Here is a 12,968-nt window from a genome sequence, read left to right on the forward strand (position 1 = left end):
ATCCCTTGCATTTGCTGATGTTCAGAGGGCAGCAGCATGGCACCTTTGAAGACTTTGCCTGCAGTCCAGCTTACCTGGAAGAAGATGCCTGAATAGATTTAGAAATGAATGTATAAATAGCATGATGAAAATGAAAACATACTGGTATTAATTGGCTTTCGTTATTCTAACCTAAGGTCGTTGTAACTGCATTGTGAGGAAGCTGAGTAATAAGCCAAAGCTTTCTTACTGATCTCTGTTTTCACTCTGTTGGCGAAAACACAAATTCAAGATTTCCAATATTCTTCTCTTGGAAAATGCAAGTATGGCTGCGTGATGGAAAGCACTTCTGTCAGTGAAACTACTTGGAGGAGATGGAATCCTATATGGCAAAACCATAGGTATACTCAGATTAACTGGGGCAGAATTTCTCTTCAAAATTGTTACCAAATATATTTAGGAAATAAATAAAACCAGGCTTCCAATTTTTTCTCAAGATTTTTTTTCAATGTGAAGATCTTATAATTCAGTGTTTACTCTGATAGTCATTTTTTAAGCCTTTTGGTTTTTCATACCAGAAGTGCTGATTAAACATATTGTTGTGTGCCCCGGTGGCGCAGCGGTAAAATTCCCGTTTGCAACACCAGGGGGCCTGGGTTCGAATCCCCCCTGTGGAGCAGGGGGTAGAAGTGCCGCTCTGCTACACAGAGGGCTCGAATCCCGGGAGTTGGACTCGATGATCTCTAAGGTCCCTTCCAACTCGCACAATACTATGATACTATGATGATGATATGATATTCCAGGATGGAGTGATTTCCTGATCCCATTTAAATCAAGCTTTATTTGCTATGCATTTCTATATCTTTACAAGAGTGAATCACTGATTTGTAAAATGTCACTTGGATAACGAGTTCTGTTAATTGCTTTATTAGTGAAAAAGTGAAAAATTAATGTTCTTAAAATGTTGCTTATAGACCACAGCACTGTATATGTGGAGATTTTGAATGTAAATCCCTTGGGTTGTCATCTTTTTAAGTTACAGTAGGTGTTGTTTACCCCACACCTTTTTCTACTCTGTTTCCACCAGAACAATGATAATCCTGCTCAAAAAAAAAAAAAAAAAAAAACCCAAATCCCCAAAACCACCTTAAATTCAGACTTTTACTTTCAGGAGGAAGTATAATAGTCATAATGATATAATATAAAGAAGTATAATAGACATAATGATAGTCCTTAAACAAATGTCTCTCAAGAGCTAGGTATATTGAAGCCCTAGGATTCCAAACATACATTGTGCATGTTGGGGAGGCTGCTGGGAAAGTTAAAGCCACTTATGACCAAGAAAATAAATACTTACACTTGAAAACACGATGTGAGTGTACCAAAAGTTCTGTGGCTACAAGACAAATTAAAAACAAGCAAGCAAACAAAACTGCTGCATTTCTCCCTGTTGCACAGCTGTGGGCAACCAAAGGGAGCTGCTGGAGAAGGCAAAGGGCAGTGGTGGCCCAAAGCACTTCTGGTTCTGCCTGGGAGAAAGAATAGGAGGAAAGAGGACCCCAGAATGCTTTCTTGTTATGACAGAAGGGGTTGAATGCATCACTCGTGTTCAAGGGACGTAGCTCAGGAATCACAAGTAATACAGTTTTTCTTCTTTACATCTGTCCTTAAAGATCACAGTTTTGTTCTCCAGACCACAGGGGGAGATGCCTCAGAGGTTCATGTTCTGCTTCTGGCTGCTTTTCAAATCCACTCTGATTATCTATAGGTCAAGAGAGCCCTAAGCATTCAGAAGGAACTCTGTTCTCAGCTACACTATATGCACTATTAAATTGCTTTATTTTTGTATAGATGCAAATTAAAGCAGATCTTATTGAAATGCCACTTAGTTAGATATATATATTGAAATATTATGAAAAATTTTTCAATAATGAGGTCTTAAAAGATTACAAGGAAACAGGGAATATTAATTGTTTTTTTATTGTGTTTTCTTTTCTACAGGTAATGATTTTTTTTTCTCTTCAAGCTAGAACTAATGAATAAATGAATAGAGAATCAGATGTTTAACCTCCTTTCATTGAAGGTCTTTGCAAGCTGATATGCCTCTGCTACACAAGTTGCTGTCTTTCTCCTCACTTTGACTGCTAGATGTTCATAGAAATGAGGGGCATTTGAGAAAAAGAGGCCTTTTTTTGCCTATTTTCTTTTGTCTTGAACGTAATATATACAACACAAATCTGTAAATTTAAGTGCATAGATTTAAAACTAACAGATTTTTATCTGAGGTGATGCTGTGCCTGAGCTGTCAGTGCTCTGAATTTCAGTGTGATTAAGAACACTGAGTGACAGGGAGGTGCCTGCCTTGCAGAAGCACCACTGCAGTGCCAAGCAGCATTTAACAAGAGCTCAAGATCTTGATCTGATATTCAGCCTATATTGAAATGAGCCGGCTGTATCCACCAACACACCATCTTTACCATGTTTGGGAGCATATGGGACAGCAGTCCTGGTACCTGTGCTTGCTAGAAGAGCTTATAGAATCACTGAAGTTGGAAAAGATCATCTAGTCCACCCATCATGCAATCATCACCATGCCTACCAACCTGTCCCTCAGTTGCTGCTCTGACTGGTGGTAAATGAAAAGGGGAATGTACTCTCCATAATCTCAATTAGTGAGCAGTTTACTGAATAAAACTGTCTCCTGAAAATATATATGGCTCTGCTTGTTATGAATGTCCTACACCACATATGTTAGCAAAAAAATCCTGTACGTTGCAGTAGGCTGTTAAGTTAGTTAAATAGGGAATTATTCTTGTTAGGAGGATTTAGTCAGGTCTGGCTTCTTAGGAATGATGATACAATTTCAGCACGCTGCTACTTACACAGCAGCCACATGATAGATGCATCTGTCAGTGTAGCATTTCCAAAGACACAGAAATGAGAAATAGATCCAACCCTGACAGCCCTGCAGTGGACACTGCCTTCCAGCTGAGGAGAATAAATGTCAGTATCGTCATTTCAAGGTCCTATTTTTCTGCATGAATCATGGAATCACAAAGGGTGGGAAAGACCTCTAAGATCATCTGGTCCAACTGTCAAGGAAAAACAACTCTTTGACACGCTACTGTGGTTTGACACTGGGTGCCAATAACAGAGTCCCTATGTTTATAAAATGCATTTGATATTTGTTGTATTTCTTCAAGGAACAAGAGGAGGAAATTCCGATCCCTTTCTTTGGTTCAATTTTTATGAAAGGGAGATTTGTCTCAATGAAAGTTGCTTAAGATATTCAAGGTTTGGAGCAATGTACAGCCCTGGTAATTCTCTCCCTCTGACAATTTCTTTCTATCTTCTTAACATCTTGATTTTTTTTATTATTTTTTTTTTTCCTGCATGTAATTCTTCATTTTTGATATAGTTTCTTTTTTTCTTTTGTGAGTTCCAATCCATGCGTTAAATGCTACAGTGATGCTAACAACACTTGTTCTAGTCAAGGTGCAAGAAAGAGGCTGAGATTAAGAACACCGTAATGAGCCAGGTATTTAAATTATAATGTAGTTTTATCCCTTATTGCCTTTTTCCTTTTTTAAGAGACATGACCTGCATTTTATTATGCTAATAACATAGAGTTAGAGCTAATGACATGCAGTTTCTGAAACAGAACTATCTTTAATAGATTCTTGTTCTATATTTCATATTTGATTTTAATTGTTGGTACTGAGTTTTATTTTTTGAGAAGGAATAGTACTATGAGTTGTTCTATGCTGAGCTCAAGATTTATTTGTATGTGGAGATGTTATTTTTTAGAGGGTATGATGTAACATTGCTCAAAATGAATTGAAAGGATCTATAGATCACTCTGAGCTTCACTACAAAAGTAGTAATACATTTGAATGGCTGCATGTAATGATGATGCTCATTTCGATTCTGGCTTCTTTTGAAGAACATATGCATATGTTACCTGGGGAGCATATGTTATCCTAGTGGGAGCTATTGGTAATAGGTGAACGGTTGGACTGGATGATCTTTTAGGTCTTTTCCAACCTTGGTGATTCTATGATTCTATATGGATGTATACAACCTCTGATATGCAAAGAACCAGTCAGGCCCATTTCATGTTGTGTTTGTATGTGCAAGTTCAATAATGTCTTTAGCCAAAGAATGAAATTAAGGGCCTATTACCATAAATATAAACCAAGTAGCTTAAATATAAACCAGTGAGTATGTACATAATCAATATGGGATCTGTATTTTTAGAGAAAGAATGAGAAAGCTATTAAGTTTAAATTAACAAAACAAAAGGGATCTTTAATTTTCTCCACACAATAAAGCAAAAATAAATTAAAACAAAATAAAAATATCCACAAAATTCCTTGTATTTACTAATGCAATTGACCAGTGAATGTTGTTTTTAATTGCAGAACTTTACAGTTTCTGGTAGTTAGTCTGGAAAAGTAGTTTTGCTATACCTGTTCTTCACAAGGAGTGTATATCTCTCTATGACACTGTTGGTTCTGTTTGCTTGTGTGTCCTCTAGCATTAACTGGCCACCCAAATAATTCAAAATACTTATTATATTAATTAAATATTAATATTTAATAGCACATATTCCCCAGGGAATTCTTCCAGTCCTTGCCTGATGGTGCTCTCTTTCGTTTTGTCTGTGTGTTGTGGGCACAGAAGGAAGGTCCTGAATTAATAGTTCAGATCTCCGACTTTAAGATCATTGAACTGCTTCCAAAGATAGAGTATGCAGTGTTATTTTTGCTCTTTCTTGAGTAACGCGTTGTCGTTTGTTACAGTCTAGTTATTCAAATCTGAAAATTGCCACTTCAGATGCCAGATGTCTCATCATTTGCTGCATTTGGCAGGAGACGGATCCTCAGCTGGCGAAAACTATGGTAAAATCATTCAAGTAAATGAAAGACTGTTCTGTTACTGTTTCCATTGAGCATCGATGCATCCAGCAGAGGTAGATGATGAGAATAAAATGGCAGCATCATCAGTATATCTTTACAGAAGCAAGAAGCAAGGTGGATACCTCTTTGGTTTCTCTTTCAGGCCCCTTTTTAGCATTTGAAAAATGTAAATGTACTAAATGAGAGAAATCACATCAGAGTCTGAAACACAAAACATTTTGTGGTGTATGCCATCTTATTCTTGGAGATTACAGAACACATGGATAGGAGATTTTGATCCTGTTAGCACTGCATGGATGAAGTGGAAGTCAGCAAGAAAATGGAGCCTCAAGTTATGACAATGGGAAAGTCAGTTATGTAAGTAATTATCTACAAACACAGGAAAAATACCATTTAATTTACAAGGAAGTAAGGTTATTCATGGCCAACTGGAAGACCAGCAACAAACATCATCTTGTTCAGATAAACCCAGCTCCAGTCCATCAGAATATGGAGTAGCTGTCCTGTGACATGAGCCACTCTGGGGGATCTGATGTGTCTTCTGTTTTCTCCTCTCTATCTGTGCACGTTTTCCAAGAATAAGGATTTAGAACTTCCAGCTAATAATTTCTGAAATTATTTAAGATCCAGAGGAGATGTCACAGATCCTCACAACAGCAAACACTACCCAAGGCTTCTTACTCTCCAGTGAAGATTAGATAGATTCAGAAGATAATAAAAAGCCTCCAGACCATTTGTTCAGGGTACTAACAGATACATGCTCCAAGTAGAAAACATAAACCCCCCCACAATGCCTGGGTATGAGGACTTACAGGCCACTGGTAAATCAGCTTCCTCACATTGGGTAATGATGTGCATCCCTCTGAAGTCTTTAACGCGTTGTGAATGTTGTTGCCTCTATGTCATAGGAGGAGGAAAGACATCAGCAGATTAATTTGATAACTATGATAGAAAGAACAGGTCCCAAAGCCAGAAGGAAAGTACAGGAAAATTTAATCTTAGCTGGCTGAAGCTCACAGGAGTTTCTGGACTTGGGACAGCTCTTGTTAGGCACAGAGCAGATATCCCTGCACTGCTTTACTTGACCACCACCATTGGTGGCAGTGGCAGCCACCATCACCACCTTGCAGTTAGTGCTTAGGGCTATGGAACCTACACATTTTTCACCTCCCAGTTTTTTAAGCAGTGGAGTGCATCCCAATTTCATAACCACAAATGGACTGAAAATGATGTAATTTGACTAAACTATCTTAAATAGTCTGCATCAGCTTACTTGACTGAGAATGGTGTCTACAACATGAATGAATAAAAGGATCTTCACTCTTTGTGACTTTAAAAGCCAAAAGGGAAGCATGCTTGAGAGACGAGCTATAGGTTTGTGTGTGGATATCCTCCCACAGAAGCCAATGAATGTATAACCTCCCATGAAAACCAATCTACATTAAAAAGGAGAAAGATGAATTGATAAGTATATGCGTATTGATAAGTGTGAGGTCAAAGTTACGCTCAGTTTAATGAAACTATTGGATCACAGCTCCTGCATGGCTAACCGTGCTGGCTCTGTGAAATGTAGAAATACAATGATTCTATTATAATTATACAAATAATTCTATTACAAAGCCTCCAAGTAGTGTATATATCACTATGTTTCTCAAAGCAACACATTGGATGATATATGTTTCCATAGCAATGATTTGTTAACTGTTTAAAACTTACGGAACGATTACAATCTCTTTTTCTTCCAAAGGACCTTAAAAAGTGGCAGAATTTAACTTTTTTTTTTATCCTTCAGATTTCCATCCCAGAAGTTCAGCAACATTACAGCAACAGGAGACTTGTTCTCACCTTGGCTACTGTCAGATATTTTACTTTCAGGGAAATGACCTACGACATATATGGCCCTCCAAATTACATTTTAAGAGGTAAAACTGTGCAAAGCTGATTAAGAAATGGCAAGCAGTGACTGAATGCGACTCACTTAATTTGAATCTGACATCTGTTTTGTTCACTTTAGTTACTGCTGACTTCGACTGAATTGCTGCAGGTACAAACAGCAGCCCCCTAATTGTGTATTTTGCAAAGCCAACGGTAGATGTTATTTCAATGAGTGCAATCATCCTCTGTGAAACAGCATGAAATCTGCGTGGTTGAAAGTGCAGAACTGAGCTGTGCAGCTCTGCCCGCATATCTGGATGTGCTGCTGAGGGCTGATTGTAAGTGAAGTCTGCAAAGTTCCTGAAGGAGTGTGAAGGGTGAAGGCAGCTGCTCCACATCAGAGACCCACCTGCCCTTCTGGCTGGTATCCCACGAATGCTGGCACAGATGGCTTAAACCACCTACACACTCCTGCCTTTGGCCTGCCTCATTCATTTCATGACAGGATGAAGAACTGCTGTTCATATCCAGCCTGAGCATCCAAATGTTACTGTCAGTCTGCTAAAGTCCAATATGGAGAAGCTAGAAACAGCCACTACAGTTGCAGAGATTGAGTAAGAAGCTCTCTTTGGAAGGAGCAAGTGCTGCTAAGCTAAGGAGAACTGGTCTTAGAGACTGGGGAATCTGGAAAGGCTCTGGAAAAACCATGTAGGGAGGCATGGAGGAAAACTGGTAGGCATGCTGGTGTTGTTATGCATGTGTGTTACTACCATAGTTTTGCTATGTGGCCTGTTGTGGAACATGGGGAATCCTGAAGAGGTTGTCTTGAGCAGACTCCGTGATACTTTGGGGTACTGGTGGGTACTGCTTGGGTGCCTGGTGGAATAAGGCTCCCTGCAAGAGGCTGTGGTTCAGCCTCAGTTTGGTTTAGCCTTTTATTTCTTTTTTTACTCCAGTTCTGTGGAGTTCAGGGTCGAGATTTGGGTTTTTTGTGTGTTGTTTGTTTGTTGTTGGTTTTTTTCCTGTTTTTTTTTTTTTTTTTTTTTCCTCTCCCAGCGAGACAGGGACGGCTACAGATTTGCTTTGCAAGAGTCGCGTCATGCGTCTTTAGGAGCGGAACATCCTTGCAGCCGGGTACGAGCCGCACGGCCACAACCACTCCGCACAGTGGAGCGCTGCCTCCTCTGTCTCCCGCAGCGCTCCGCCCGGCAGCACCGCCGCGGCCCGGCTCCGCCAGCCCGAGGTCAGCCCCGCGAGGGGCGGCTCGGGGGGCGGCGGGTGCCTGGGGACGGCCCGGCTTCCAGCTCGGAACCCCAAACTCGCGTCTGTGGGGCTCGGGGCCGCGGTACCTCCTCCTCTCTACTTCTTGCCCGCCCCGCCGCTGGCTCCACAGGTGCTGCTGCTGCACGGGGGTCGGAGGGGGTTTGTCACCAGTCAGAGGTGGCACGCGTGGCATCGATGATACAGGTACGGGAGCGACGGAACTTTTCAAACAGATGTTTTGTGTTGCCCATCTGCTCCATCCTTTGATGTATTTATTTGTTTGCATTGCTGTGTTTGATACACCAGCTCCAGGATAAAGGGAATTGCAGGAAAACTGTTTGACTTCACGTAGGCTGCTATCTGTCCAGCTTACACCAATGCTGGGCTGTGGGTGTTGTTTCTTGTGATGTGTCTCAAAACAGAGAGTGAAAATCCGCAGTGTACTCTCTGAAAACCTCATGGTCTATATAAAATGAGTTGGTAGCAGAAGGCTGGAGTGCGTGAATGGAATGCTCCTGGGGTTGGGAGGAAGGGTCACTGTAATTAATTCTATTTGCGGTGGTTTTGAGTGTTTTGCTTTTGAATATGTTGCTGCCTGCGACAGCTTTAAAAATCGTTTCTCTGAGTCTTGGAGCATTTGTTAGGGAAGCTGACATTTGATTAGTGAAGGCATGGGATATAGATTTGTTCCTTATCTATATGTCCCTGCTCATTGCAGGGGAGCTGGACTAGGTGGCCTTTAAGGGTTCCTTCCAACTCAAACAATTCTGATTCTTCAGCCTCTTGTATGTGATCTCATAGGTGATGCTTTGACCTGTTGTTTTATTCTTGTACACAGATCTCACTGCTTTTGGTATTTGTCTGCAAGCCAGTGTCAGCCTTTCTGTGGCAGTCAGAAAGTACGTGACTTCTGTATTAGGGTGCTGTGCAGGTAGTGGTGGCTTGTGGAGGTAACCATCGTCTTTGTACTGGAACAATTGGTCATTGCCCAGTTAACAGTCATGTGGGTTCAGGTGTGAATTTTATGCCAGGACTGTACCAGTGATATTCCTAAATGATTCCATGCTGCTTTGACTATAATATCTTTCAGAAATATGGGGATCCTGGGGACAGGTCCAGCCTTTCTTGTTGGCCAAGGCCAGTGTCATCGCGGTGTGTACATCATTGGAACAAGTGAAGATCTGTAGGGCAAAGCAATGCATGATTTTTTAAACTATCTAATAAAAGATTAGTAAAATGTGATTGCTAGCACTTATGTCTCCCTTCACTTTTGCTGCGACTTGTCTTACAGGAAGGGGATAATGTCACTTTTTACATCAATGTGTTCTAACTTTGTGCTGCATAGAGGAGCAAGATCTCTGTTGTGTGGTGGTGAGAAATGAGGGAGTTGTGCACAACTGCTTTATGCAAACTTTCTCAGGGCTCTGAAATAGACTGTAAGGAGGAAAACAGTTCTGTATGTGTAACTTTGCCTGGCATGTGTCAAGTGCACAAGGCCTCAGCTGGGTGCAGGCTGCAGCAGGGATGTTCTGTGATCAATTTCCTCTGTTATCATAGAATCGTAGAATGGCCTGGGTTGAAAAGAACCACAATGATCATCTGGTTTCAACCCCCTGATATATGCAGGGTCACCAGCCACCAGACCAGGCTGCCCAGAGCCACATCCAGCCTGGCCTTGAATGCCTGCAGGGATGGGGCATCCACAACCTCCCTGGGCAACCTGTTCCAGTGCGTCACCACCCTCTGTGTGGAAAAACTTCCTCCTAATATCTAACATAAACCTCTCCTGTCTTAGTTTAAAACCATTCCCCCTTGTCCTATCTCTATCCACCTTCATAAACAGCTGTTTTAGGTTGTGAATTGCTAGAGTTGCACTCTGGGACAGAAACCAGGTTGTAAAACAGAGCAAGGAAAGAAACTGTTCTGTAGAGCATATTTGGGGTAGTTGAATACATATGTTGAGGTGACCAAACCCAAAATTATTCCCCCCCCCCCCCCCCCCTTTGCCTAACCATTCTCCTCCAAAACTGAGGAAGTAATTCTTCAAGAAATAGCTAAGGAAACACTTAGGAGGAAGTATAAACCTGAAGGGATTCATTTTGCTCAAAATTTATTCTGGGATTTAATGTGGGTCTGCAGTTTGTTCCCTTTAGCACTCTGTAGTGTTTCCCTATGGCACTGAGTCAGGAATCACTCAAGTCATACAGTTTAGTCCGCATAGGAAAGAGTCTTCAGGCAGCAAATGCCCTTGAGCCTGATGCTGTGAAGATCTGGGAGATCTGTTACAGCTACCCCTGGGGAAGCTCATGGAGTAGGGGTTTTTTGCCCTTTACTCCAAACACTTGGTATGAGTCCTATGATATGAAGATACTACAGCCAATAAGAGGTTTTAATAGCACAATATGGGGGAGAAAATAGGATGAATATGTGATCATCGTATCTGGCTTTAACACGTGAAATGGTGCGATTGGAAAAAAAATACAAAATATGTCAGGAGGAAAGAAGGTAAATTAAGGGACAGCTGAAAGAAACAGTTGAAGACAATGCAGACAAAGAAAGGATGCAGTTAGAAAGAATCATTCCTGGCAAGAATCTGGATGAGGTAAATGAGAGAGAACAGAAATTCTTGATTATATACGTAAAGATCTTGAAGTGAGAAACTGAGTATTCGTAGTTAAACAAAAGCTTTAAAGGGCTGTTGGAGTCATAGTGTGAGAGCAGCTGTGACCCATCTACAGACAGGGAAGGATATTTCCTTGTCACCAAGGATGGGTGGAAAGTTGTGCCTGAAGAAAGCCCTAAGAAAACAGCCATGAGCTCCAAAGAAATGAGGAAAAATCGCAAGGATAAAGCACATGTTCTCTGGAGAAAACGCAGTAGAACAGGAAAGGCTGATTTTAGAAGAAGGGCTTTGCTGGGGCTGAGCGTTAGAAGTTTGCAGTTTTGATTTAGAAAGAGAACGTTATGGCCTTAGTACATTTTAGCTGTCTAAAAAGAGGTAATGCATTTTAATGTAGAGAACAACAAAGGCTAGGTTGGGTATTCCTAGCAGCCTGGATACAGCTGTGTGTGGATGGCACATCACTTACTGGGAGTAAACCCACATTTCTTCCCCTGTAGGAGAGGATGAAAAAAGGGATTGTGGGGCTGATACAGAAAAGGCAGATGTGAACCTAGACTATGATGGGTAATTCTGATAGAACACTGGTACCAAGCCAGCCAGTGAAATACAAGGTGGTTTCAGAAGAGTGTAGTTTTGTCTGGTAGGGAAAGAGGACATGCTTTTCAAAAGTGGATTAATCCTGGGAGGAGAATGGGAGGCAGACAGACAGAACATCCTTCCTCATTTCACTTGGAAATGGTATAAATGAGAATAAAACTGACTCTGAAGCAGTGTGTATGAAAACTAACTTGATTATTTCACTGCAAACCCACCATATCTTGTTACCTATTTGTGATTATGGTCTTCATGTCCCCCAGACTACATAGTAGGACTGGGAAAGATGCAGTAAAGATCAAAGGTATGGAAAGAACTGCCTACAAGATGAAGAAATTTGCTTGCAGCACCACTCCCACCCCTTTCCCATTTCTTGGTATCCTCTGTTTACTAGTTTCAGTGGCCAAAATGCTAGATTTATGAATGTTCTAGAAGCAACCACTATTCATGTACATATTCCCTGATCTTAGGCTGTGGATGGGCCTCTGAGCTGGACCTGCTTCCTAGTTAGTTTCTGCTTACTTCAAGTATCTTTCAGTGATGCCTTCTGTGATTTTTACATAGATTGTTTGAGATTCCTGCTGAGAGTTGTGAGGTTTTCTCATGGTTCTTCCCCATCCTCCTGCATTTCAGGACCTTCCTGGCAGAACAGTGGTGTGCAGAGGAAGCTCATCCTTACTGTACAAGGTTAATAAATGGGGTGATGTGGATGTTAGCATGCCCTTTTTGTTTCATTTAGATAAAGAGCAGATGACACTGCCAACTGCAGAGTTCAGTCTCACCTCACCGATAGTGTTGGCATGGGCAAACTTTTGAGATATGGTGAAAAAAGAATTGAAAGAATAGCTGACAAATAATATGGCCTGTGAGTTAGATAGGGGTTTTTTTTGTGTGTGTGTGTGTGTGTTTGTATGTTTTTAATAAAAAAGCTTTAAAATGTCTTGCTGTTCAGGAAAAAAAAGAGCTTTGGTGCAGCTGTAGCAAGGATTCTGCCTGTTCTCAGAACTCCACACAATGTTTGTCTATCAGCACTGTTAACAGCTGAAAGATGGGGATCTGATCAGTGCAGGAGGTACTTGTGTTGACAACTCTCTGTGTCTTTTAATGATCTCTTTTAAACATGCATGGAGGGAAAAAGCTCTTGCTGAAAGAGTGGAAAATCTATAAAACTGCCTATTTGCAAAGCCAGTAGTGATTGCAGAGAGATTCCAGCTTTTATAAATAGGCTTTAAAAAGCCCCTAAAAACCAAAACACACATAAAGTTTCTGAATTTGGGTCTGGTTAAGGAGCAGTGCCAATGGTAACAAAGATTTTATACTGGATAAAGGGATTACGTGGTGTTAGTGTGAATGTTTTAAAGGAAAAAAAGAGTGGTTGATTGAAGGTGACTAACTTCAAAGCTAGAATTTTCCATCTGTGCATACAACAGCTCCTGATCCATCTCCAAAAGCTGTGCGTATTCCTGGCATTTTCTAAGAGTGTGGCACCCAAGAGGACCAGGATAGCTGACGTTTGGACTTTGTTTTGTTGGTGGTTCTGATCACAAAGAGAAACATGCCTGGTGTTTGTGGAGCAATTGGTAAAAAGGCACCCATTTGCACAAGTTCAGTGATGTAGTTCAGAACTACCCTGAAAAAGTTTCCAGGGTGCACTGAAACTCCTTTTTTCTTTTCCACGTGGTTGTGCATGCCCAGATGGTGAAAGATATAAGAGA

At 41.0% G+C, this 12,968-nt stretch overlaps 1 protein-coding gene across 1 annotated transcript in view; it reads left to right on the plus strand.

The window, feature by feature from the left end:
• The first annotated feature begins 7,837 nt into the window (after positions 1-7,837).
• The window catches only part of LOC140248874 (opsin-5-like), a 28,895-nt gene continuing 23,764 nt past the window's right edge, over positions 7,838-12,968 (plus strand). Inside the window, exon 1 of the mRNA XM_072329971.1 lies at positions 7,838-8,240. Coding sequence (XP_072186072.1) covers positions 8,232-8,240 — 9 coding nt within the window. The 5' untranslated portion in view covers positions 7,838-8,231. The remainder of the gene's footprint in view (positions 8,241-12,968) is intronic.

Source organism: Excalfactoria chinensis, chromosome 2 (genome assembly GCF_039878825.1).
Source record: "Excalfactoria chinensis isolate bCotChi1 chromosome 2, bCotChi1.hap2, whole genome shotgun sequence".
Lineage (NCBI taxonomy): Eukaryota > Metazoa > Chordata > Aves > Galliformes > Phasianidae > Excalfactoria > Excalfactoria chinensis.